At 40.5% G+C, this 24725-nt stretch overlaps 2 protein-coding genes across 3 annotated transcripts; both read right to left on the reverse strand.

Moving 5' to 3' along the window:
* Positions 1–1302: 1302 nt before the first annotated feature.
* On the reverse strand, positions 1303–9677 carry SVIP (small VCP interacting protein). 2 transcript variants are annotated; one of them, XM_087821791.1, is made up of 4 exons: positions 9588–9677; positions 7856–7906; positions 7234–7347; positions 1303–3752 (listed from the first exon to the last, which is right to left on the reverse strand). In XM_087821791.1, exons 1-4 carry the CDS (start codon positions 9639–9641, stop codon positions 3738–3740), a joined length of 234 nt encoding a protein of 77 aa, XP_087677917.1. In that variant the 5' UTR covers positions 9642–9677; the 3' UTR covers positions 1303–3737. The 2 variants fall into 2 exon arrangements, with proteins under 2 accessions (XP_087677917.1, XP_087677916.1); XM_087821790.1 differs by lacking the exon at positions 1303–3752 and having other exon boundaries at positions 7186–7347.
* Positions 9678–13754: 4077 nt separating this feature from the next.
* On the reverse strand, positions 13755–18261 carry CCDC179 (coiled-coil domain containing 179). Its single transcript, XM_087822337.1, has 4 exons — positions 18211–18261; positions 16882–16926; positions 15205–15309; positions 13755–14405 (listed from the first exon to the last, which is right to left on the reverse strand). Exons 1-4 carry the CDS (start codon positions 18253–18255, stop codon positions 14397–14399), a joined length of 204 nt encoding a protein of 67 aa, XP_087678463.1. The 5' UTR covers positions 18256–18261; the 3' UTR covers positions 13755–14396.
* Between the last annotated feature and the right edge of the window lie 6464 nt (positions 18262–24725).

Genomic DNA, 24725 nt, shown 5'->3' on the forward strand with positions numbered 1-24725 from the left:
GCTCAGAACTTTAACTTCTTTTGTTTTTTCCTAAGTATTTTCTCTTATTTGATGATTAGAATTACCTTAATTTTTAGATTATCTTAACTTTCACACAGAAATAGAATTGACCTTCATATATATATATATCTAGTATTCTGCAAACTTGCTTAACTCATTTATTTTACAATATTTTTATGTAGATGTGTAGTTTTCTACATGAGACACTTGATATTCTTTTTAAAATGTACGTGAAGTAGGTCTAATCTTTGACTAAGAAACGTAGAACAAGAAAACGGTACCTTAGGTGTTTGGTAGATTGAGGCGTTTAGGATAACTCCTTGCTTTCTTGGAGATCCCAAGCAACAGCCTGGAGAGAGCCAGTTTCTGTGTAGAACTAATTTCCATTTGAGGCAAGTCTGAAGTAGTTGCAACAGATGACTCAAACCTGTTTTTATGACTGGAAGACATTAACTCAAAACTCTATGCAAGCTGAATACAGTGCTATAAAAACAGACAATGCAATTCAGGATATAATAAAAGTATCACATCCAGGTGAAGTAATTTAGGAATATTCAGCTCTTAAACCGCAAAGGTCATATTTAGAGGCAATATTTGCAAAATGACCGGTATCTAGAAGAGTGAGGATGGCAATAAAAAGCCACATCATAGGAGAAATGTAAAGGGTTGGAGTTGTTGGGGCAAAAACTTCTGTCAAATCAGAATTTTTTCTAAGTCTGCCATATACACAAATGCCTTGTCAGTGGCTTTTGAGAAAATTAAAGAAAATGGCCACAGTACCACATCTGAACCAACGTAAAGCACACACAGAGGCCATGGGAATCTGAGATGCTTGCTTGGAGATGTTGAAGGAATACACCTTAAATCTCAACAGAGAGGCATGCGTATCTGCCGACCAATTACTGATCTACTTATGCAGAAGTTTCTACTCAAACCTAAAATCGACAGGTTATGTTTGCTTCTAAGGGCGCAGCGTAAGTCTTCAGCAAACAAGCTGAACTGCTGGAGGAAAAAGGAAAATTCAAGGTTTATGTCACATTCCCCTGGGGTACACAAGGATGGCAGCTGGAACCTATTATACTATATTATTTCTCTAAGAAAACAGGAGACTCATAATATCATTTCTTCCTCAGTATTGAAAACAAAACATGCCTAGCTACAAATTCAGGGATTGTATGAACACACCAAACAGCTTTTAGCTCTGTTCTCATGAATCCTAAAGAGATGAAAGCATTGCCGAGGTTTCCCTAACCACTAACCCAACTTCTCATTATTTAAGATGTAGTGAAGATAAAATTTTCGTAAACAGAGACAGCCAAAGCCAATTTTTATATAGGAAAAATGTATATTTATATCCCTACATGGCAATACAGAATTTATAAAACCATGTGTGAGAAAACTAGTAATTACCTTCCAAACACAATCGGCAGAACAAGTGTCACATATAGATGCTTTAAAAAACATGCACTGTGTCAAGAACAAGGCCGTGTGACAATATACAACTTTTTGTCACCAGCCACATTCATATTAATAGTTTGGAGACTAGAATTAAAAAGCAATGATTTAGGCATTTTCCATTTTAACACAATAGTTACATATATGCATTTTACTGTTTCATTTATATTTTACTCATTTGGTTTGGGTGCCATATTAAGCATTATGTTTTCCTATTTAAATTATGAATTATGGTAAATTGGCTCCAAATTAGGTTTTCATCAGAAAGTGATTTGTAACTTTAGGAGAGAGATGCCTGATCTATCTGTATGTACGTGTACATTACATTTTTTAGTAGTAATTTACTGGTTTCCTATCAGGCACTTAGTTTCCCCCTTCCTCTTCCCAGCACTATTCCTAGCATTTGAGTATCACCCCTTAGTCCGTGTACCCCAGGTGGTTTTGGGAAGCTGACCACACCCATGGAGGTAGGTCACCATTTATGACTAGAGCAGGACATCCCACTGTTCCCATAAAGCAATACATCAGCCTCTCATTCATGGTTTAACAGTAAATAAGTGTTGTGTTTGGATATAAACTGCTATTAGAAATAGAGCATTATCCCCTAGATCTAAACCTGTTGTTTACACTAACCCGAGTTATAATTCTTTAGGATGTAGTACAGATAAAATTGTTCTTTCTGTATTAAAACAGAAGGAAAGATTTGCACAGTTCAAGGATGTTAGGTCTGGTTCTATCTCCATTCAGCTGCTAATGATCCTTTTTCCTTTCTGCCTTGGAAAAATTAAGCATGTTCATAAAGTCAAAATTTTATTTCTAAAATGCAACCCAATAACTTCCCAATCCTTTATGAACAACAATACCACTAATCTTCTAAGAGATGAAGACAATTTAGCCTAAATATGTGTCTTGCATGGGTATCATGAAATATTTTATGCCGTCATAGAAAAGGTAATTTTTCCAATGAGTCAAGAGACCTATATTATAGTTCAATCTCATTAAAATTAACATATAAAATATACTGCAATATAACACGTCTTATGGTAGGGATGAGTGAGACAGTGGCTCAGTTTCCTTTCTGTAAATCAAATGAGCTGGCCTACTTAATTTAGTCCCCACTTAGTATCTGCAAATTCTAACTTAGGTCTCGGGATGTAGCCTTGCCATCCAAGAGTTAGCAACCATCATAACTAATTACAAGATATAGCAATTCTTCTATTTTAGCTTATTATATATTAAAAAGAAATATTCAAGAAACAAAAATGCTATAAAACTCATGTTACTAATAAACAAAAATCTACAAAGTTTATGATTATGCATCATATAGAATTACTTCATAATATTTTTATATCTAAAGTAGTCCTTTCAAATAACAGTACTTACATGTTTCTTTTTCATACATTCATATTTGCCTTGGCAACTGCATATCTGTATAAATCTTATGACCGTTTTTTAAATAAATACAAAACAGTAGAAACATCTATGAAATTTGGACAAATATATCACCACCCAGTATAACCCATCTAGATTCTTAGTTTAACTCATTCAGTAACTACAAAGATCTTCATGGAGTTGAATCTGACACATATAATAGTACACCACTGCCCTCTGATGGTAACTCTAATATATTTTAAATTCAAGCAAAAGAAATTATTGTAATGTAAAACAGTATGTTAAGTTTATAAGCTACACAAGTAAAAAATAAATTAGGAGAAATTCAGTATTTTCTACAAATGTTCATTACTTAATGAGTTATAAAAATTTACAGTGTTCCTTCATATAATCCCTTCAAATGACTTTTTAAGACTTTTCCTGCAGATCAGTTTAAAGGCACTAAGTCCACAAGTTTAAGCAAAAGTCGTCATATATAACCAAACAAAAGGGAATGTAAAGCTAAACAGCACAACTACAAATAGCTAGGCCATCTTATAAAGGAGGAAAAATGAAACTGAAAATTTTAATATTTGAGATGTATGCAGAATCTTTCCATGCGATGTACATATATTCACTATTTAGATTTAACTACTAAAAATGGAGAATTACCCACTACTTGCAAAAGCAGCAAATGTAGGAAAATAGGTATTCAATGAAAGGTCTGGCCTTTTCTAAGTCTGACAATCAAAAGCATTTTCAATATTTCAATACTGAAAAAGCATTGCATTTAATGGCACTAAAATTACAAAGTCTAAATCTTCATTTTCAAAGAGAATAAATTAAATTGAGGATGTCCACTTGATTGCAGATATTAGTTATTGGCAGTAGACTTTCACTCATAGTATCCTTTATGAAACTGTCCACTAGAAAATAAAAATATACAGAGAACAGTAAATTTTATTTATGGTTACAAAACAACAGTCCACGTAAACAAATAGGCAGAGAGAGGGCTATGGGGTATGCCAGCGATTTTCAACTGGTGCTACAAGAATTTTTAAAACATGCAACACCTGACTATTTAGTCAGGGGCACTAACCTCTTTTCCCTTACACTGTCAAGTAAAAAAATGACAACAGCCAACTTAATAGCTATCCGGTGTGAATGAATCAAAATTTTATCTATTTTTTTGTCCAATTGGCAAAAAATATAATGTATTTTTTGGTGTAAGGCAGAATTTTAGTAATTAGTTTATGTGTGCCATGAGATGAAAAAGGCTGAAAATCGCTGGGATATGCAAATGCAAACTAATTTTTGTGATTAGCAGTGATTGGTAAAACTTTACATTACAGTCAAAAGTCTGAAATAAGATATACAATGGTTTAAAAAATACAAAGTAATAAAACAAAATATCTGGTCAGATTAATGGTAGCTAAATTCCAAATACCTAATAATCACTTAAGGAAAGAAGAGGGAAAAAAGAAACAAACACCACCGAACAAAAACTACGAAACAACAAAATGAAAATAAAGGAATTCTTGTTTGAGGCACGGAACCAGGGAATGGTAGCCATGATTCAATAATAGTTTGGCAGTCTTTTCCTTGCTTGAGCTGAGAACTTATTCCACTTGCTGTTCTGTTTAATCAAGTCTATTAAATCTGCAATGATAGGTTCTGAAAGAGCCACTCGGATAGGACCAGAGATATTTTAAGTCTACTGAGCAGTGTTTTCCAAGTATATCCAATGAATATTATTGGGGGTGTGTGTGTGTGTATATATATGTATATATGTAAATACATTTTTTAAATTAAGGTTTATTCCAAGTAAACTTGCGTTTCTTTATTGCAGAACTTCTTAGAGACTTGAATACTGTACCCTTTTTAATCTTCGAGAAAGGGATATAGTATACAATATAGTATTCAGAATTTTAAAACATTCTTCTACCATGGGACTCTCTTTTCCACAGTGTATCTCTCAGGACTAGAGTTAAAGACACTGGAGCAGTGATTCTCAGTCTGGTTTGACATTAGATTGCCTTGGGGAGCTTAATCAAGTACTGATGGCCACACCCCACTCTCAAAAATTCTGACTGTGTGAGGTGGGGCCCAAGGCTCAGCCCTTTTCTGCAAGCTCCTCATGAGACTCTACCGAGCAGCCGGGGCTGAGGGCCACTGCGCCCGAGCTCGGCCATGGCTCCTGCAGTGCCGTATCCTGTACCGATGCTAGTCTGCATCCTGATGCCACTGTCCCCTTGACTTCTTAAGATAAGGCTGCCTTTCCAAAGGACAGTCATAATACCAATGCCAATTATCCTGGAAGAGGCAGAGCTGGTCAGAAATGCTATGTGGAGGGCACAGAGACAGGAAAGGGACATCTGCCTCACACCATGGGGTCGGGTCAGATCAGGAAGACTCTACCTACACTCGGACATTGCAGGCCAGCCTGGGGAACAGGCCTGGGAGCAGCCCTCAAAGAACCCTAGGCCAAAGGGGTTCAGAATGAAAGTTACTCTATGCCTTGTACTTTTCCTTCTGTTATCCCTGAGCCCCCCACATTTTATTATGGACTTAACAGAATACTCTGGATGAGCGATGCTTGTCACCAAGGGGAAAGCAGCATGTCCCTGAAAGCTAGTGATTTGATGGGAGGAGCGATTAGGAATATCCCAAGGAAAAATGACGGTGGTAACAGCAGTTGGTTCACGAGAATGAGCCACTCTTATTGGGAAAATCCTCCCATCACTGCCCAGTCTGCTGGCCTTGAGGGTCATTTTTATCAAAGAAGCCAGAGATTTCCTATCAGAACAATATACAGAGAAATAAAGGTATTAAATTTACATTGCAATGTTTTTTCATTTTGAGCACCGCTGAGGGGACTAGAAGTGATATAAGGCCTAATTTATATTTAATCTATAGGCTTCAGGGCATGGAAACTTTAATCCTAATTATGAAAGCCCTTTCTTTCTTAGAGTTGAAAAGCTGATGTTACAGTTGTTAGCTGAGAAGTTGTAAATTAAGGACCTTCTAATTATGACTAACTATAAAGTATCCTTTTCTTATATGTGACTTTAAGTCACCCAGTACCTCCTTTCCACTACTATAAAACTGATCTCAGCATTGTTACCAGTCCTATAATTTAATTTTTGCAAATTGTTTTTGAGAACCCTCTATGAAGTAAACCTGATGACATAGATCTTTACCTCAACAGAATATTGAAAGTAAGCATCTACACTTTCCATAAATATTTTGCCCTGTATCTCCCAACTGTTTTACTTTATACTAAATTTATTCTATCACTGGGGGGCTATAAAAAAAACCTAAGCAAAGTGATCAGAGCTATTTACCTTAACATTGAAATCAATTATTTTATACATTGTTAAAAGTAAACAATGAAAAATATTTTAATGTCATTTATCAAGTGAAACTAGATGAAATAACATGCAATTATAAAACACACACAGATAAATCTTATCTCTGTGTGATATTCCTGAGCCAGAATCACATCCTCACAGGCTGCCCCACAAATTAGGAATACACACACACCTGTATGTATTTATATATAGTTTTGAGAGCAAAAACCAAACTGAACTGAGAAGACTAAATAAGTGTTCATAAATCACTGAAAAGTTAAATGTAACTGACCAAAATTCAGAACACTGTCCTTTTCACAAATGTACTTACTTGAGAAATGTATTTCCTTTAAAAATAGACTGGAAAAATCTTAGTATCTGCACCATTATTTTTCTAAGTTTTATTTTAACATGTAAAATAAAACCTTTATAGTCCTACTAGGCTGTAAAGATCCCCAAGTTCAAGGACCTTGTTTAATTTGTCTGCCATTGTATTTCCAGCGTCAAAAGCTGCAATTGGCACACTGGAAGGTGCATGTGTCACACTCACTCCTGTACAGCCTGCTGCCCAAATTAACATTTACATAACTATGGTATGAGTGACAATGTAAAGAGCAAAAATATCAGATCACTGAGTAAAAACACTGTAGGTTATAAAAACAAATTTGTAGTGTAATCCCATTTAGTAGGATTGATGTACTAGTGGAAACGAGAAACAATGTTTCAAAATGACACTGAATTTGGGCGATTTTGACTTCTTTATACTCTTCCATATTGTTTGAGTTTTCTACACATTTAAGGTTTGTATTATTCATATAAAGTATTAGGATAATTAGGAAAAATCTACTTTAATTTTTGGGGGAAACAGTAAATCTATTCCAAGTAAATGACAGAATGGCCCAAATAAACTGACACTCAAATCTGTATTATTCATGCTTTTAAATCAATTCAAAATCTTCTGATAATCCATCTCAACAGGAAATTATTGAATGGATTACCACTTAAGTTTTTAAAAATTCCAGGTAAATTTAAGTCTTAAATAAATTGTAATACTTACTCTAAGTCCACCTTCTGGTGGGGGTCCAGATGTAGCAATTTGTTTTTCTATTTTTTCCTTTCTCTTTCTCTTTTCTTCCACAGACTGAACATCCAAAATGCCCCGAGATGCAGCCTTTAGGAAAATTAAGGGGTACAAAACAACAATAAAAATCAGTATCCAAGCTTTCTTTTTTTTTTTTTTTTTTTTGCGTTGGAGGTGGGTATTGGACTATTTTGGTAACAAAGAATTAGACTATTTCTACAACAGCTTTATATAAAACATATTATCATTTTTTCATTGGATATTTTGAAACTGTACCAATTTTCCTCCTAAACTAACTTCATATCTGTCAGTGTTTTATAAGGCATGGTCATTTTATCCCAGGGAATACTGTTATTAAAGGGGCATCTCACATTACGGAAGACATCTGTATAGTAATGTTCATACATTAAATTATATAAAGGCATTAATGTAATTTATAGAAACACAGAGATCATTGTGACAAATAATTAACTTTAAGTATAAATTTAGAAGACAGCAGTTACCATTTTTGTTAGAGAATACTACTAGTCAGACATCTATCAAGAATAAAGTACTAACTTAATTCTCTAAGTAGGTAAAATTTCCTTTTTACTCTCACCTCCTTCTGTCTTCTTTCTGCAGCCTCTGCTAGCTTTGCTCTTTTTTCTTCCTAAGGAAAATATACAAAAAATGTGTTTTAAAATAAAACCAAACATTGTCATGGATCATTTACACACGTAATCATATCTTATAGGTTATGTAACAGTTTATAAAAATATTTGGTATTGGCCCAAAATGTTTCACTAAGACTGCGAGTACTTACATGTATAAAATAATCATCTTTCTGAATGTCATTCTCACAATTAATCAACATACCTCCAAATAAGAACATGCTAAGTCATATATGTGATACATATTGTATGACATGTTATATATGCATATATATAACACAAGTTGGTCTATAAAATAATCTACTTGCTTTTGTTTTAAAAAAAAATGGCTTACAAGCAAGTTGGGGCAATGAAACAAGTGACATTTAATAATACAAGGTTTAGGACTGCCATTAAGGGAGTCTGAAGTAGGTTGGTGTTTTGGGGAAAGGTTCATGAATGAACTGGGGGAATCTCCCTGTGTATGACAGTGAGAACTGTAGCACATTCATGAAAGGTACTGTTTCATGTTGGGTAAGCTGAGTAATTTTCTGTATCATGTATTAATTATAAAATCTTTAAATAACAGGACAGTAAGTAGCACTCTCTCGGGAGTTATGCTGATAATTCCCTTGTTTTCCATTGTGGTTATCTGTGGGGGTGGGTGGAGGGTTTAACAAATACTAACAGACTGGGATTTTTATCAACAGCCTGATAAACAACATTAACAACATTTAAAAGCAACAGTAGCAAGAAAAACAAGGTGAACTTCCTGGTACCAACTTTCAGATCATTTTAAGCAGCTATAATCAAAAGGCTGAAGAGCTGATGCACTTCCTTAAATAAATGCTTTCTTTCAACGAATTTTTTGCTAGATAGGAGGGAAGGGAGGGATTTGGGCTTTCTGTTATCAACTACCAGCAAGGAGTTATTAGCGAAAAGATAGTTAAAAACAGAAAGCCACAAAAAGTGTAAGTGCAGTGGACCACAAACTGCTAAGTTAAATATGAATTTCAGATAAACAACGAATAATTTCTAATATAAGTATGTCCCACTACCGTAAGCGACAGATCAACTTTTAAAATGTGTCCCTCGTTTCTCTGAAAATTCAAATTAAAGTGGGCGTCCTGTATTCTTATCTGCTAAACAAGGCAGCGCTACAAACGGTACGCTCTGTACCACATAAAATAATCCCCTTTTAAAGGAAGAGCTTAGAGAGAGAAATACTAAAGGGAGATTACTAATACAATATCCAATAAAGCTCAGGGATATACGGGACTTCACTGAGCACCTTCTTTAAGCAGCTGATACAGACACAGGAAAATGCACATCTCCTCGAAGAGCCAACCCTTCAGTTCAGAAAAAAGAGAATTTCTCCTGGCGCCCCAACTGCCCACCGCGCCGCGGGAACCGCCCCGCCCCGCCCCGCACCTCCCCGCCCCGCCCCCGGCCTCCGCCTGCGCGCCGCCCGCTCCCAGGTCCGCCAAGGTCGGCGGCGGGGGAAAAGACCCCGGAGCCACCTTCGGGCGATTTTATGGAACCAAAGTGGAGAGACCGACAGCGAGGCGGCGGCCCGGGGCCCGCAGGCAGGACCCCAAGGTTCCTCGGGGCGCGACCCGACGCCTCCGCCTCCCGGGTGCCCCCCCGCGGGCCCCGCGGCGCCCGGCCGGGAGCAGGTGCGCGCGGCCCGGCCTGACTCACCAGGTTCGGCGACGGAGCCTCGGACTCGCCGGGGCAGGGAAAGCACAGCCCCATCGGGAGAGCGGCGGCGGGCCCCCCGCCCCGGGCGCTAGGACGCGTGAGCAGCGCGGGCGCACGCGCGCCCCACCCGGATCGGCAGCGCGCCCCGCGTCCCCCCGCGGCCCGCGGCTCGGCGGCTCGGCTCGGCCCCCGCGGCAACGCTCCGCCCCTCCCGGCTCCGCGCCGGCCCCGCCGCTCGCTTCCGCCCCCCAGAGGCCCCGCCGCCCCCGCCTCCGCGGGCCCCGCCCGGCTCGGCGACGCGCCCCGGGTGCCTGGAAACGCGCGCGGCGCGCGGGGCTGCGTGGAGAGCCCGGGCCCCGCCCCCTTGGCCCGGCCGGTGACAAACGAGCGACCGGACAGCGACCGGCCTATGCCGCTTCCTTGGGGCCGGGGGACTCCGGCCTCCGAGACACTCAGGTTTAACGGGGCCCCGCTCGCTGGCGCCGCGGACGGACGGCGGCGCCGTGTCCTGCCTCCCGGGTGACTCGCGGGCGGGGGTGAGGCGGCCGCTGCCGGACGCCCGCCTCCCGAGGGCGGCGCTGGTCGAGGTGCCCGCCGGCGTCCCGGGGCTTGGCCTCAGTCATCCCTACCAGGGAACGACGGGGTCCATCTGTTCAGAGACTTTGCGTCTCAGATTTTCACAGGTGTGAAAATCACCCGGGCATCTTGTCAAAGTGTAGTGTGCCCTTGAACAGGGTGCGGGTGAAGCCCCAGAGGCGTTGCTAGCGAGCCCCTGGGCCGCGCCGGGGCTGCCGATGCCCGCGCGGCGGTGCGGGTGTTTCCCTTGCACGGTGCAGGTTTTCCCTGCTCGTTGGAAGCCTCCGGATGTTACAGGAAAGTAGGCTGCGAGTGACAGTTCACTCCGCAGAGACCGTTCCACGGTTTCCGTGCGCTGTGCAAGCCTTCAGTCCATCTAAGTGAGCTGACGTGAGCTGGGTGAGACGCGGGCCTGCCTCCTGCCCTCTGCTGTGGCTCCCCGGTGGCCCCGGGACCGCTGCTGAGGACCGTCCTTTCCCCCGCTGAATCTCCTCCCTCCCCAGACAGCGGCGGGCCGCCCGGCGAGGGCTTGCCTCTGGGCTCCAAGCCGCTCCGTTGGTCCATGTGTCTGTTTTTATGCGAGAACTATACTTTTTCCCTGTAACTCTGTGGGATAGTTTGAAATCAGGAAGTGCGACGCCTCCAGCTTTGTGTTCCTTTCTCAAGATTGCTTTGACTATTTGGGTCTTTTTTGGTTTCATACAAATTTTAGAATTGTTAGTTCTATTTCCGTGAAAAACGCCATTGGGATTTTGATAGGAATTGCATTGAGCCTGCAGATTGCTTTGGACAGAATGGACGTTTTAACAATATTTATTCTTCTGATCCATGAATAGGAGATGTCTTTCCATTGATGTATGCCCCGAGGAAACACTGATTTGCTTTTATGTGGCTATAGATCGACTATGTTCTATAGAGATTCAGATAAATGGGGTCATGCGTTCTTCAGCATAAAGTTTTAAAGTTCATTAATGATATTGTGTGTCTTCAACAATACTCAATTTTTATAGATGTATCACATTTAAAAAATGAACTTACCTGTCCATTGACATAGGGGCTGTTTGCATTTTGAGGCTATTATGAACAAAACTGCATAAATATTTGTGTACAATTCTTTGTGTGAACATGTATATTTCTCTTTAGTGACACCTAAGATCGGAGTAACTGGATCATATTTTACATGTATGAAAAACTGTTAGAAATTTCTTTAAGGTAAAGTTCTTAAGCCTTTTCATTCGTGTCAGTGATGTAAGAGAGTACCAGTTATTTTTCATCCTAGCCAACAGTTGGTATGATCAGTTTTTAATTTTACCAATTCAAATGGACATATAACAGTATTAATGTATTTCTGATCTTTTAATGTACTACTTGGTTATTTGTATATTTGTTTAGAAATTTCAGTTCAAGTCTTTTGTCCATTTTGTTGGGTAGTTTTAGTTCTGATTTCTTTTTTATATATTTTGTGGTCAAAGGACATAATTCTGTATCACTTCAATCCTATGAAATTCACTGAAATTTGCCTTATGGCCCAGCGGATGGTCTAGTTTTGTGTTCCAGTGTACACTTGAAAGAATGGGTATTCTGTTGATGTTGGGTGGAATATTTTATAAATATCAGTTTAAAAATTGTTGAATGTAGTGCTATCTCCTATATCTTTAATGATTTTTTATTTGTTGCATCAATTTTCAAGAGAGGAATGCTATATTTCGGTTATAATTGTGGATTTGTCTATTCTTTGAATTCTAGTTTTTGTTTAATGTTTTTTTAAAAAATATCTTGATTGATTTCAGAGAGAGGGAGAGAGAGAGATAGAAACATCAATGATGAGCGGCATTGATCTGCTGCCTCCTGCACGTCCCCTACTGGGGATGGAGCTCGCAACCCCGGGCACGTGCCCTGGCTGGGAATCGAACCCCAATCTCCTGGATCATAGGTCCTGAGCCACTCCCCACTGGGCTTAATGTCGTTTGATGTTTTGTTATTGGGTGCATATATTTATGATTATGTCTTTGTGATGTACTGAAACTTTCATTATCAGGTATTCATCTATATACCTGATAATATGATTTACTCTGTCTGAAGAGTAATTTGTGTTAGTAATATAGCCATTCCAGCTTTAGGACTTGTGTTTTCATCGTATATATCATTGCATCGTTTTATTTTTAAACCTATCAATGTTTATATACAAAGCATGTTTCTAGTAGACATTTTGTAGTTGGTTTTGCTTTTTGAAAAATCCAGCTTGATCATCTCTGCCTGTTGGGAGAAATTTCTCCATTGGTCTTGCATGTTTCTGAATGTTTTCTGAGCAAAGGTTTTAATATTTTTTTGCTCTAGACTATCTTTTTAAGGATGTTTGTATAGCAAGTAAACTTGGAAGATAGTCTAGAGCAGATTTGTTTGCTGTCTAGTGTAGTGGAGATAATGCCTCTCTCCTGAGCAGAGTGGGGCACTTTGCTTAGGCCCTTATTTAAGATCGGGGCTTCCTTAGTTGTAACACGGACCCAAAGTGTACACACTGTCCACCTGGGCACACCTCTGCACCACCCTCATGGGGGTTGGCGAGTCAAGGAAACCAACGCCAGCATGCACGAGATACTGCCTGCTGTGCCAGACAGTTATTTGCCTAGACCCACTGAGTCTCTGTTTTCTGCCAGCATCTATGAAACTGTGAGTTTGAATTGTTTCTTATAAGTAGAATAAAATCTCATATCCTTCACAGTTCTTGATACTACCTTTAAATTGGAGTGTTTAAACCATTTATATTTAAAATAGCTATTAATTGGGGATTTAATGTTATCTTGCCATTTGTTTTCTTTATTTTCAAATCCATTCTTTTTCAATCTTCATTTTGTGGGATTTTAAGCATTCCCTTTTATCTCCATTAGCTATACTTCTTTGTTTGTGTGCCTGTGGTTTCTCTAATATTTACAATGTCTTTAACTTATCCAGGTCTACCTTCGAATAATATATTTCTTTACATAAAATATAAGAAACTTTCAACAATTGTACTCTTCCACCCTTTGTTATTGTTGACATACACTTACCCCTACATGTTATTAAAATGATAATTTGCTTAAACTAGTCAATTCATTTTTAAATAAGATATTAAAATAAAATGATTTTATATTTACTGTATGTGTATTATTTTCAGAGCTTTTCATTGTTCTATGTAGATCCAAGAACCTGTCTGATATAATTTTCTTCCCCCTAAAGAACTCTGCCCTACAAGTCTGCTGTTGATAAATATTTTTTGGCACTTCTGAAAAAAATTCTGCATTTTTACCTTCAGTTTTGAAGGGCATTTTTGCTCTACATGAAACTTCATCTTGACAGGTCTGCAAAGCACTGTGTATAGTCCCTTATTCTGGAATTTTGCCTGCGACTCCCAGCTGCCCAACTTCCTGAACTCTTATCTCTGCTCCTCAACACACCTTCATCTCAAGAAAACTGCTGTGCTCTGCTTATGACACTTTTCTCTGCAGCAAGATCTGGAGTGCTCCTCCAGGCAGCAAGGGGTAGTCATAGGGTTCACCTTTTTCTCTTCTCTTAGGGACCATAGCCCTTTTTTGACTTTTGTCTCATTTCTAAAAACCATTATTTTAAATGTTTTGTCCAGTTTTCTAACTGTTTGCTGTGGAAGCATAATTCTGGTACTTCCATCGCGCCCAGAAGCAGAATCCCCTGTACTTCAGATGGTATTTTGGATGCTGCAAATCAGTCACTAAACATAATGCTCATATTAATCTAATAGTTGGCAGTCCTTGAAAATAATTGTGCTAATTCCATTTTCATGTTAATAATTACTTATTTGCAATATCAGCACATAACATTGGTTTTAAACAGTTTGTTTAAACACAAGTCATTATAAATATACAGCAGAGGAAACCTCTTTTCCCTTATTATTAAAACATAATTCTAAATCTCTCCATAAGTCATAAATCCAACTGCAAAATTTAAACATAAATATATGCCTTTCCAAAGCCTATACATATTCATTATCATTTGGTGAAAAGCAGCAAATCTCAAATTTCCAAAAAGTAACTGGTAGAGAGATATCCTATTTATTAAAATTCTAGAGCCTGTGGCTTAGATGTGAAATGGTTGCATTGTGTTTATTTTGCAGAAATGGCAGACTATTGCCTTTATTTTCCATATGGAGTGAAATCTGGAAATGCCACGTGGTATCAGATGTCGGCCTGGCACATGATTTCTTCCATACAGGCTCCAGCTTTATGTCCACTAGAAGAGATGAAAATACACAAGAAAAAGAAATTCAATTTATTTATATGAGGAAATGTTTGCGCAAACTATAAATTATCTGGAAAAGGTATCAAAGGGAGAACCCTTTTTTATGCTAAAAGAATTACATAAAGAGCTAGAAATGCTATTCCAATTAAAGTCGCATTCAGATACAATCCAGATTTGAAAATCACTAATATCAAATAAATTATATCTGGGGATATAATTTGATAGAAACTCCCCCCCCCCCCCATGAGTCAGGCACCAAATACTAGGAACAGAAAGAATTTGTAGGAGATGAAGATAACAGTTTGGAGAAAAGGTCAAAGTCGTTTCTAAACGTAATGAGTGTGACAGAAACATTAAACGGGGATTTTCTTTTCTGAGACTTATGCTCTGTTTGGTATAGAGTTTTCTGATGTGTTCAAGCCTAGTCTGAATAACCATTTGACAGGAGATTTTGTAATTTATTTTCCAAATAATATAATCCAAAATACTTAAGTGAATAATTTTGTCAGATAACACATGGCAAAGCAAAAACTGGAATCCAAAACAACATGGTTTCAAAGATCAGACCCTTTCCATTAAACCACAGCATCGCCAGGAGATGGTTACAAAGGAGATTTAAATAATAGATGAGAATTTGATTAGAGGAGCTTTAAGGTACATTCCCAGGCTGCAACCACACATTTCTCAAAGGAAAAGGGGAAAACAAAATTTAGAGTATTACATAAATTAAAAATGAGGCTGGCTGGTGCACTTCAGGACCCGTTCATTAGAGGGAAGTCTTTATACTTACTAGGAGCCCTGGTTCTGGAATAGGAGAAGGCTTTGCGAACCGCTTATTAAATTTCATCTTCTCTTTCTTTAGGTTTTTCATATTCTGAATACGTTTATTTAAAGACTTGTGCAAAATGAAAAGAAAAAACAAATCATATTTGTTTATAACGGAGAGGTAACATGCTGATTATATTTTTGGTTTATGTCAATAAAAAAGACATGGTTTACATAGCTACATAGAAGTAGGGAAAAATATTTTTTTCAAAAATTCATGGTTTATGCCCGGCCAGGCGTGGCTCAGCGGCTGAGTGTCCACCTGGGATCCAGGCGATCGGGGTTCGATTCCGGGTCAGGGCACAGGCCCGGGTTGTGGGCTCGATCCCCAGTCGGGGGCCTGCGGGAGGCAGCCGATCAATGACTCTCTCATCCTTGATATTTCTCTCTCTCTCCCTCTCCTGTCCTCTCTCTGAAATCAATAAAGACATATTTAAAAAAAAAATTCATGGTTTATGGATGAAAAAACACATTGAACTATCAGTAGGATTTTCGAAGGAGAAAATGTACTCTTTTTTTTTTTAACCCTCACTGGAGGATATTTTCCCCACTGCTTTTCAGAGAAAGTGGAAGGGAGAGAGAGAGACATCGTCAATTTGGTTGCCTCCAGCACCCCCCCAACCAGGGCCAGGACTGAGCCTGCAACCGAGGCACGTGCCCTTGACCGGAATCGAGCCGGGGACCCTTCGGTCTTCAGGCAGACGTGCTAACCACTGAGCAAACCAGCAAGGATGTTTACTCTTGATCCCCACTTTACCCACTGTGTACATTTAGATAGATCCAAGATTCACAGAGATATATTTATAGATATACTTTTAGCTTAAAGGTAATGTCCATTGAAACCCCCTCAAAGAGCTTTCTTGAGTCCCCACTGTATGGCATCTACATGTAGCAGATAGCTAGGGGATGAAGCTAGAATGCGTGAAAATCTTGCTCAATGGCAAAAAAGACATCCTGGAATGTTCCCCGTAGCACTCCATTACAGGAAAATGTGTAACCTACCCACCACCCATCAACAGGAGAAAGGATTAATGAGCCGAGATAGGTCCCCCAAGGAAATATTAAACAGTAACGAAAATAAAGGAACTATAACGATATACAGTGATACAGACGAATCTTATGAAACAATGTTGAGAAGAATAAATTATATACCAAATTTTATGTGACCATACATTTATAAAGTTCAAAACCAAGCCAAATCAAACAATATACTTTTGGAGGCACACGTGCAACATAGCACTTTTAAAAAATGAGATTGATAAAAATAAAATCCAAGATAGTGGTGACCTCAGAGAGATTTAGGGAGGTAGAAAAGGGAAGCAGCCCCTTGATGAGTTCAAGGATACCTGTAATGTTTTCTTAAGTTGGAGGTATATTTGATTACTGTTTTACAAATTATATCTTCTACATATATTCGTGTGTATGTATCAAATGTTACATTAAAAATGATAATATAAGCCATTTAGGTTTTCCTAGTTAAGACTCATTTTAATGGTAAGTCACAAGATCCTGGAGTCCCAAAAAAGACAACACAGAAGTGTTTATCTAAGAAAAGTTCTATCATATTAGGGACCCCCACACATAGGTGAACAAGATGAAGTGACAGTTTTGAAATCCCCAGAATGATTTATTTAAGCATTACCTGCCTTTTAGTGACTTCTGAAGGATGATGCCTTCTTGGTTCCTCCTACAAAATACGTAAAATAATAAAAAAATAAATAAAAATAAAGTCAGGAGCAAATAGAAAGATTAGTTATTATAACAGGAAGCCTTTGCTACTGTTTTGCTTTTATTATTATTAACATATACGTAGTATTTCAAGAGCAAGAGGCAGGATCAGAAGGATATCAAGGTAAAAACCAGGGTGGAGATTGGCAATAGTGTTATAAGAAAAGAGAACCTGCGATAAACCACATTACTGATAGGAAAATTGATAAGGGAAAACCACATTTAAAATGGAATCGGGAGGCCAGAAGAGGGAGCACCCAGGCACTGCCACCTGCCATGAGGCACAGACCCTGTCGGGGAGAGCTGTCAGCCAAGGACCTCAGCAGGGACCCACTCAGCACTCCAGCTGAGGAAGTGCTTCCTTGCAACTCAGCCAATGAGAAACCACCAGCACCCTGGACACCTTTTTTTTTTTTTCCCTCCAATGAGTTTCCCTTTAAAACAATCCCTCCCAACTTCCCCCTTTTTCTCTATAAAATTCCTCTCTGCTTGTTGGATTGGCCTACAGTTTTTGCTATATCTTGCTTGTCTAGGCTAGCAATTCCCTGCTATTCCCAGATATTCCCATTATGCTACTAAAATAATTGTTTTATTTTTTAGGACAACACAGGGAACATGTTCACTGCAGAGATGTATTTCTGGAAGGAAAACAAATGTAGAATAAATCCAAAAATTCGTGTTTCTATTGGTACATGACTTTCAAGGCGCCACGCTGATCTTCACTTACGGAGCTGGTTTCCAGCCTGGCTTCTGAAGCCTGGTAAAGTTGGGGTGACTGAGAAACTCCACCAGATGGCTTGGTTTTTTTGAAACCAAGGAGTTTGGCTGGTAGTTTATGGGGTTCCCACACCTCTCCCTGATTTCTAAGTTAGACTCCAAGTACTTCCCCAGTCCTCATTTTGATCCAGTTTGTCCAACCCGAAGACCTACAAGCAGCCCCCTCCCCATCTGAAAGTTGAGGTCACGCGTTCTGCCGCTTCTGCACGCGGCCCCCCTTCTCGGCGGGCTCCGGGGTCGGCGACCAGCCCTGCCCGCGCGGTGGCCGCCCCTAGGGGGCGCAGGGCGGGCTTCGCGGGTTCCGCGCAGGCCTCGCCGCCCGGGGTGCAGCCCCCCGCTCCTGCGGGCCCCGCGGGCCCCGCCCCGCGCTGCGCCCGCCGCACCCCGATCCTGCAGGGGCCGCTGTGGCCTCCGCGCGCGAGCGGGGCCCGGGCGGCGGGGGCGGGGTGAGGCGCGGGAGACTCACGGGGTTGACTTGGGTGCTTTCGTCCCCCAAACAGTGCAGGCACATGCTTCCGAGCCTCGGAGCGCCCCGGCGCCCGCCGCTGGTCTCCGCCGAGTGCCCGCGGGCGCGCCCCGCCCTCCCCGCCGCCCCCCGCCGCGCCCGGGCCGTCACAATCCCCTCTGTGCCCGCGCGCCCCGGCCCGAGGGAGCCCCGCCCGGGCCCACCCACCACAATCCCCTCTGTGCCCGCGCGCCCCGCCCGGCCCATCTCAATCCCTTTCGTGCCCGTGCGCCCCCCCCCGCAGGGAGCCCCGCCCGGCCCGTCACAATCCCCTCCGTGCCCGCGCGCCCCGCCCTCCCCGCCGCCCCCCGCCCCGAGCCGCAGCCCGAGCCCCCGCGGCCCCCGCAGTCCCGCGTCCCCAGCCCTTCTGCTCCGTCCCTGAGCCCGCGACCGCGCGGCGCCACGGGCAGGGGCCTCTGGAAAGAGTTCGGCTGCCGCAGAGGACTCTGGTGCCCTGTGGTGCTCAGAACCACCCACCGCTCCCACACTGTTCTTTCTCTCACTTCCCGTCTCAGCAAAATCTGATGATTTGTTTGTTTGTTTTATACCTTAAAGTGGCTGCTTCCTGATGCGCGTCAGGTTAGCTGGTGAGGGCGTCCCCATTCTGCAGCTGGGGCTTTTATGACCTTTCCCTGGGCGTCTGATAAACACACAGCCATGAAATCAGTTCAGATCGCCTTGTACTGGTCAACGCTGGGTCTACACGGTGTCGCCCTGCTCTTGCCGTTTTAAAATGCTTAATTTTTAAGGAACTGGCTTTGCATTTTCATCTGGCACTAAGATCTGAAAACTGTGTGATCCTGAATCCGACAAAATTTGTGAGAAATTACCTTACTGTCATCTATCGACTGTCTTCTGTCTGTCTAGGGAACACCTGGTACACAGCAGCATTTAATGTTATTTTCATTATTATTGCCACGGACTGTGTTTATGGCAGTTTTTTCCCCGTTTTGTACCTGTGCAGATAATTTGTGAAATCTAGGTTATACACTTTTAAATTTCTCTATATTAAATTTTATCTCCTTGGATTGAACTTATCGTTTCAGCCTGTCAAGAGCGCGTTCCCTCCTCTCGACAGCACAGAGCCTTCCTGTCGCCTGCTGACTAGGTCGGCATGTTATGCCATCACCCAAATTTGTGATAAAAACATTGCACAGAACAGAACTGCACAGCGGGTTCATCGATAATTATTCACCAGTACTTTCTGGTAGAACTGTTTATTCTTTTACAAACTCACTCAAATTTGGTATCAGCTAGTTCTGATTATATCCATCTCATCCACAATAATATCATGACTTTTTCAAATATATTGGTGGAATCTAGATATGTTTTAGGCTACTAGTCCAATTTGAAAACTGCTCAGCAAACTTCTCCTTAACTTAAAAATTAAATAAAATTCTAGAGTTAATATTGAACAAAGAAATCAATAAAAGAGTTAAACTAGGGAGAAAAAATCCAGCATTTTTGTTGTACTGTTTTACATTTATATCATGGGTTAGTGTATTAGTTTCCTATTGCTGCTATAACAAATGACCACAAACTTGGTGGCTTAGAATGACAGAAGGTTATTCTTTACAGCTCTGGAGGCCAGAAGTCTACAGTCAAGGTGTTGGCAGGGCTTTGCTTTCCCCGGGGCTCTGGGTAGAATCTGTTCCTGGACCGTTCCAGCTCCTGCTTGCCTCCTGCATTCATTGTCTTGAAGCTACATCATTCCAACCTCTGTCTCCCCATCTTGTCTTTCTCCTCTATGTGTGTCTAATCTCTCTTTTTACCTCTGTCTTAAAAAGACACTTGGGATGGTATTTAGGGCCCACCCAGGAAATCCGGGATAATCCCATCTCAAAATCCTTAATTTAATCACATCTGCAAAGACCCTTTTGCAAATAAGGAAACATCAATAGGTTCCCAGCATTATGATCCGGAGGTATCTTTGAAAACAGTTATTAACCTAACACAGATCATTTATCCCTTTAAGTTTGAATTATATTTAGGAAGGGCATTATACATTTTCATCCTTAGGGCTACAATATATCTTAACCTGACACTGCATTGGAGTTAATTTCACAAGGACCTGCTTGTTCTCTCCACCATCTGGAGGTGTAACTTCTCACCTCTGTGGTGCAGCGCTAGCTAGGGCCACACTTAATATGCCTCTAGGCCAGTGAACCTTTGCAAGGACGGCAGATAACCAGCTGCTGCAGTGAGAATGCTGGAAGTAACAAGTAATAATTTTTTTGCCATTGTTACCTATGAGAAGTTGTCTTTGACAATATCTTTAAGGCTCTTTTAATCATATATCCTGTTTGGTACGATATAAATCATATGCCACTGCCTCTGGTTTTTAATTCCTTCTGGACCAGCAGATAAGTCAGGGCTTTGACTGAGGCCACACAAAGAAATGAACCCGCAGAGGTGGTGAGCTGCTGCTAGCTGATGATGGTGCCACATAAATCTTGGGCTTGGCACAGACTCCCAGCATAAAGTACAAGGCAGAACAAACACAGGAGAGGAGATAAGAGGCCTGGACTAGAGAAATTCCACAAAGCACAGGATATCATAGGCTGCCACGGACCTTCTCCTAAATTACCTTTATATTAATGTATAGGTAATGAGTGAACCAGAGGAGAGGTAAGAGGGAAATCAGAGAGTTCACAAGACCTGGTGCTATAGGCAGGAAGGGGCAATATAAAGGGTTACCTTTACATTAGCCTGGGGTGGTGAGAAAGGTATGGGTGGAAGCCAGCAATTTTAAAAGGTGAGGTTAAATTGAGAGAGATGGAATTGGGACTGAGGTTAAAAATGGGGAAGTAAACCAACTGGAAGACCCACAAACCAGTGGTGAGCGCTGCTATTCTCACGGTTTCTCTCCTCTCTTCTTTCTACTTAACCCTCCAACATCTGGAGCTTTAGGGAGCTAATAGGCCATGAACCTGGCTTTCGTTCAGTTAAACTTTCTCCTAAGCTGCTTTGCACTTGACCTCTATTTCAGCCTCCTTACCTTTGTAAACTCTCTGCACCTATCATGCCTGCCCCAAGAAGGGGTCAGGTCTTTCCTCAAAACTATTCCCCAGGAAAGAGTGAGTCCTGTTATATAAGAACTCTATGAAGTCTATTTCAGAGCTCCTGCTCAATTACTCTACTTTGAAAAACAAAGTTTTTCAGGACAATGCATGAGTTAGAAGTTGGCCTTACTGAATGCCATCTTTGGGCACTTATGGAGATCACCTAGATGAATCAGGAAAAACATAAGGTAAAGATATTTAGTAATTATCTTTTGGGGTACAACTGCATATTCAGAAGTTCTGAAAGTCTTGTAAACAAGCCCTTTAAAAAATCACTTTAGCCCTGGATGGTGTTGCTCAGTGGTTAGAGCGTCGGCCTGCACACCAAGTGGTCCCGGGTTCAATTCTGGTCAAGGACACCTACCTCGGTTGCAGGCTCGATCCCCTGCCCCAGTCTGTGTGCTTACAGATGGCAACCTATCGATGTGTCTCTCTCACATCGATGTTTCTCTCGCTCTCTCTCCCCCACTCCCTTCTTCCCTTCCATTCTCTCTGAAAAGCAATGGGCAAGAAAAAATATCCTTAGGTGAGGGTTAAAAAAAAAAAGATGACTTTAAAAACTAATATAACAAGTAAATGGCTGTATTTTGGAGATCCTTGATACACACTTAAAGGACAAGTGAAAAGAACACTTGTTCTGATACAAAAGAGAACTTAGGGCTTTGAATAAATTTTCAGTAACATGTAACAGCGTCAAATTAGAATTTAAAAAGTGCTGAATTTCAAGGCACTGAGATGGAAGTGAAAATGAATGTCTTTTAAAACTGCTTAAAAAGCGGCTCTGGTGAGAATTAAGACAGTGATGTTGAAAATTCATGTGAAGAGGGTGATTGAAACTCCAGAAAATGTGTGTGTGGAAAGACCAATATTTCTACACTAGTATATTAATATGTAATGTAGTTTTAAAAGTGGATGTATGAGTATTACAGATGTAACCCCCAAAAAAGAAAAATTACCAGTAAAATAATTCAATATGGTGAAATGTGTGTGTATTTGTGTGTGTGTGTGTACGTGTGTACGTATATGGGGATGTGATTACTTACATGAATTCACACAGTTTCTAGCCTAGCAATTTACAAGTCCGATAGTACTATGGTTGTGCATTTAATAGCTGGAGGCACCCAAAATTTAAAGTTTGAGACAGCAATAAACATAGGATTGACATGTGAATAAAGAAATCTAAGAACTTTAAACTTCCAAGCTTTGCAAGAATGTTACACACTGTGATTTATTTTTATTTTTATTTTTATTTATTTTTTATGAAGGGGCATGGTAGCAAGAACTGCTACTCTTGCTTTGTCAGGTGTGGTGGGGAAAAAAAAAATAAAAGTGGATGTGTAAGAAAATTAATTAAATATTATAAGTAGACATTTGGCTTTTACAGCTACATCTCTAAAAGTTTAAATAGTCAAGCTGGCAAAAACAAACAAACAAACGCAAAGAAACCTTTGGGATACTTGCCCTTGCTTTCTCTCTTAGTTAGAATGTTTTAACTTTTTATCAACACTATATTACAATTCAAAATGTTTGGAAAGGACCACAAACAAACTTTCTTTACCAGGGAGAACGCATTCTTACTGTTATATCATCATCATCATCATCATTATCATCACACACACACACTCCAAAATATGGTGTTGTTAAAAGATAAACTGAGGCATATTAAAATTTTTAAGAGTTTATTTGAGCAAAAGTCTATTGGAATTGGGCAGTGCCAAACTGGAAGTATTAGGAGCCTTTTCCCCTCTGACAGGAGCCTGGGGAAAGACATATAGAAATTATGTCTTGGCTATAGTGTAAAGCCTAGCTGGCTGTTTGTGACTGGCTGCCATTAGTGCCCTGATTTCATAACCTTGAGGCATTTACAGGCCTGGATATTGAGTTGCTTACTTAGGCCACCAAGGCATCAGAGCCACATCAGTCTAATGGCCTGGCCTTTTTGTGTAATTAATTTAACAATGCAAAACATTTTCTCTTCCTCAAGCCTGCTTTTCATTGCTACAGTCAGCCTAGAGGAACATGTGGGAGCCTGCTCTTCTTGTTTCTCATTTATGCTCTGATTTATGGAGTTCTGGTTGTAGGAGCCTTGGTTCTTGCTTCCTCCTGAAAGGCAAGTCTTCATACTTAAGAGTAGGCTGGACCTTCAGTTATCTAAATAGAGAGCATCATCCATGCAAAAAAGACTTGTCATGCTACTGGGGATAATTTACACAGCAAAACTTAACCGATCCCCTCCTCATCAGTGGTAACCTTCAGAGAGTGATAGAAAAACCCTTGTTGCCTAATTTCTATCTGGAGAAATCTTTCAAAAGCGATGACACTTTCATATTTTCTCTTGGAAATGACATGAATCTAAAGATAAATTACTAGTGGATTATTTAGCTGGAATGACAACGAACTCCCTGTTGAGAAAAACAATTCTGAATTTCAGGATGTATCACTAATTTTTAGGCAGTCAGTCATCAAAGAAAAGGTGAAATGAATGATTTATGGTCACACTTTACAATCATTGAGTACTTAACTCTTAATCTGGTTTTGGCCTTGAATAGCTCAATATTGGATACATCTTTATTAGGTAGCATGTGTTTCTAGGAATCGCATATTGAACCTAATTTGTTTTTAGGGTCAGTAATGCTAATGACTTATGGTCTATTATGGTAAGTCATAGCTCCCTGTTACTCTCCGTTTTCCTATATGTTTATACTTTTTTTATGTGAATTTATAGGGATGGGGGAAAAGACTCATTTGAAGATTTCTTATTCAATTATTTTTTCAGTCTTTATTTAGGTAGGTTATACTTATTGGAAAAAGACACATAGCAATTTAATTTCGTTAATGGTGGAGTTAGACCTCAGTCCTTGAGTTCGGCTAAGAAAGAATTCAGAGCCAAGTACTCTGGTGCAAGAAATTTATTTAGAAAGTCACAGAGGTCGAAGAAGTGAGCCAGCTGGCCTGCGTGGACTCAGGAAACAAGTTGCAGAGGCAAAAGAAGGGTGCCTTTGGAGTTTAGGAGAAAAAAAATCAAAGATAATGTGCCTGGGGGAAGAGAGGAAAAAAGGCATGGGCATGCTCTAGAGGGAGCCAGAACAGATGCTGGGTCCTTTGTCTTAAGGGCTTTTATCTGTTTTCCAAGGGAGGAGGATTTGAGGAGAGGTTTCAGGGGGTGATCTCAATAGAATATTCATCAGCTTTCCAGGTGTGTCCTTTCAGGGTCATGGTCTCTACTGATTGGTTGGCCGTAAGAGAGGGGTCATTAGTTATTGCATATGGTTCTGATGTCAGCATCTAGTTTTGCTGCTTTCCTGTGCCTGGAGCTGAAACACAACTAAGGCCTAGATGTTATCTCCAGTTTGACCAGAACTTTGTCTCCGTGCTCAACAGACCAGAGGCTTTGTTCCTAAGATAATTTAATGC

This window comes from Miniopterus natalensis, chromosome 11 (genome assembly GCF_054644295.1).
Source record: "Miniopterus natalensis isolate mMinNat1 chromosome 11, mMinNat1.hap1, whole genome shotgun sequence".
Taxonomy (NCBI): domain Eukaryota; kingdom Metazoa; phylum Chordata; class Mammalia; order Chiroptera; family Miniopteridae; genus Miniopterus; species Miniopterus natalensis.

Excerpts from the sequence above, each read along its gene's own strand:
- SVIP (XM_087821790.1), bottom strand. The coding sequence starts at position 9,641 with ATGGGGCTGTGCTTTCCCTGCCCCGGCGAGTCCGAGGCTCCGTCGCCG. Across the intron at positions 7,907-9,587 it reads AGGCTCCGTCGCCGAACCTG|GAAGAAAAAAGAGCAAAGCT; the intron begins GTGAGTCAGGCC and ends TATTTTCCTTAG. Across the intron at positions 7,348-7,855 it reads CAGAAAGAAGACAGAAGGAG|GCTGCATCTCGGGGCATTTT; the intron begins GTGAGAGTAAAA and ends ATTTTCCTAAAG.
- CCDC179 (XM_087822337.1), bottom strand. The coding sequence starts at position 18,255 with ATGTGCCTGCACTGTTTGGGGGACGAAAGCACCCAAGTCAACCCC. Across the intron at positions 16,927-18,210 it reads AAAGCACCCAAGTCAACCCC|GAGGAACCAAGAAGGCATCA; the intron begins GTGAGTCTCCCG and ends CGTATTTTGTAG. Across the intron at positions 15,310-16,881 it reads CAGAAGTCACTAAAAGGCAG|TCTTTAAATAAACGTATTCA; the intron begins GTAATGCTTAAA and ends ATTTTGCACAAG.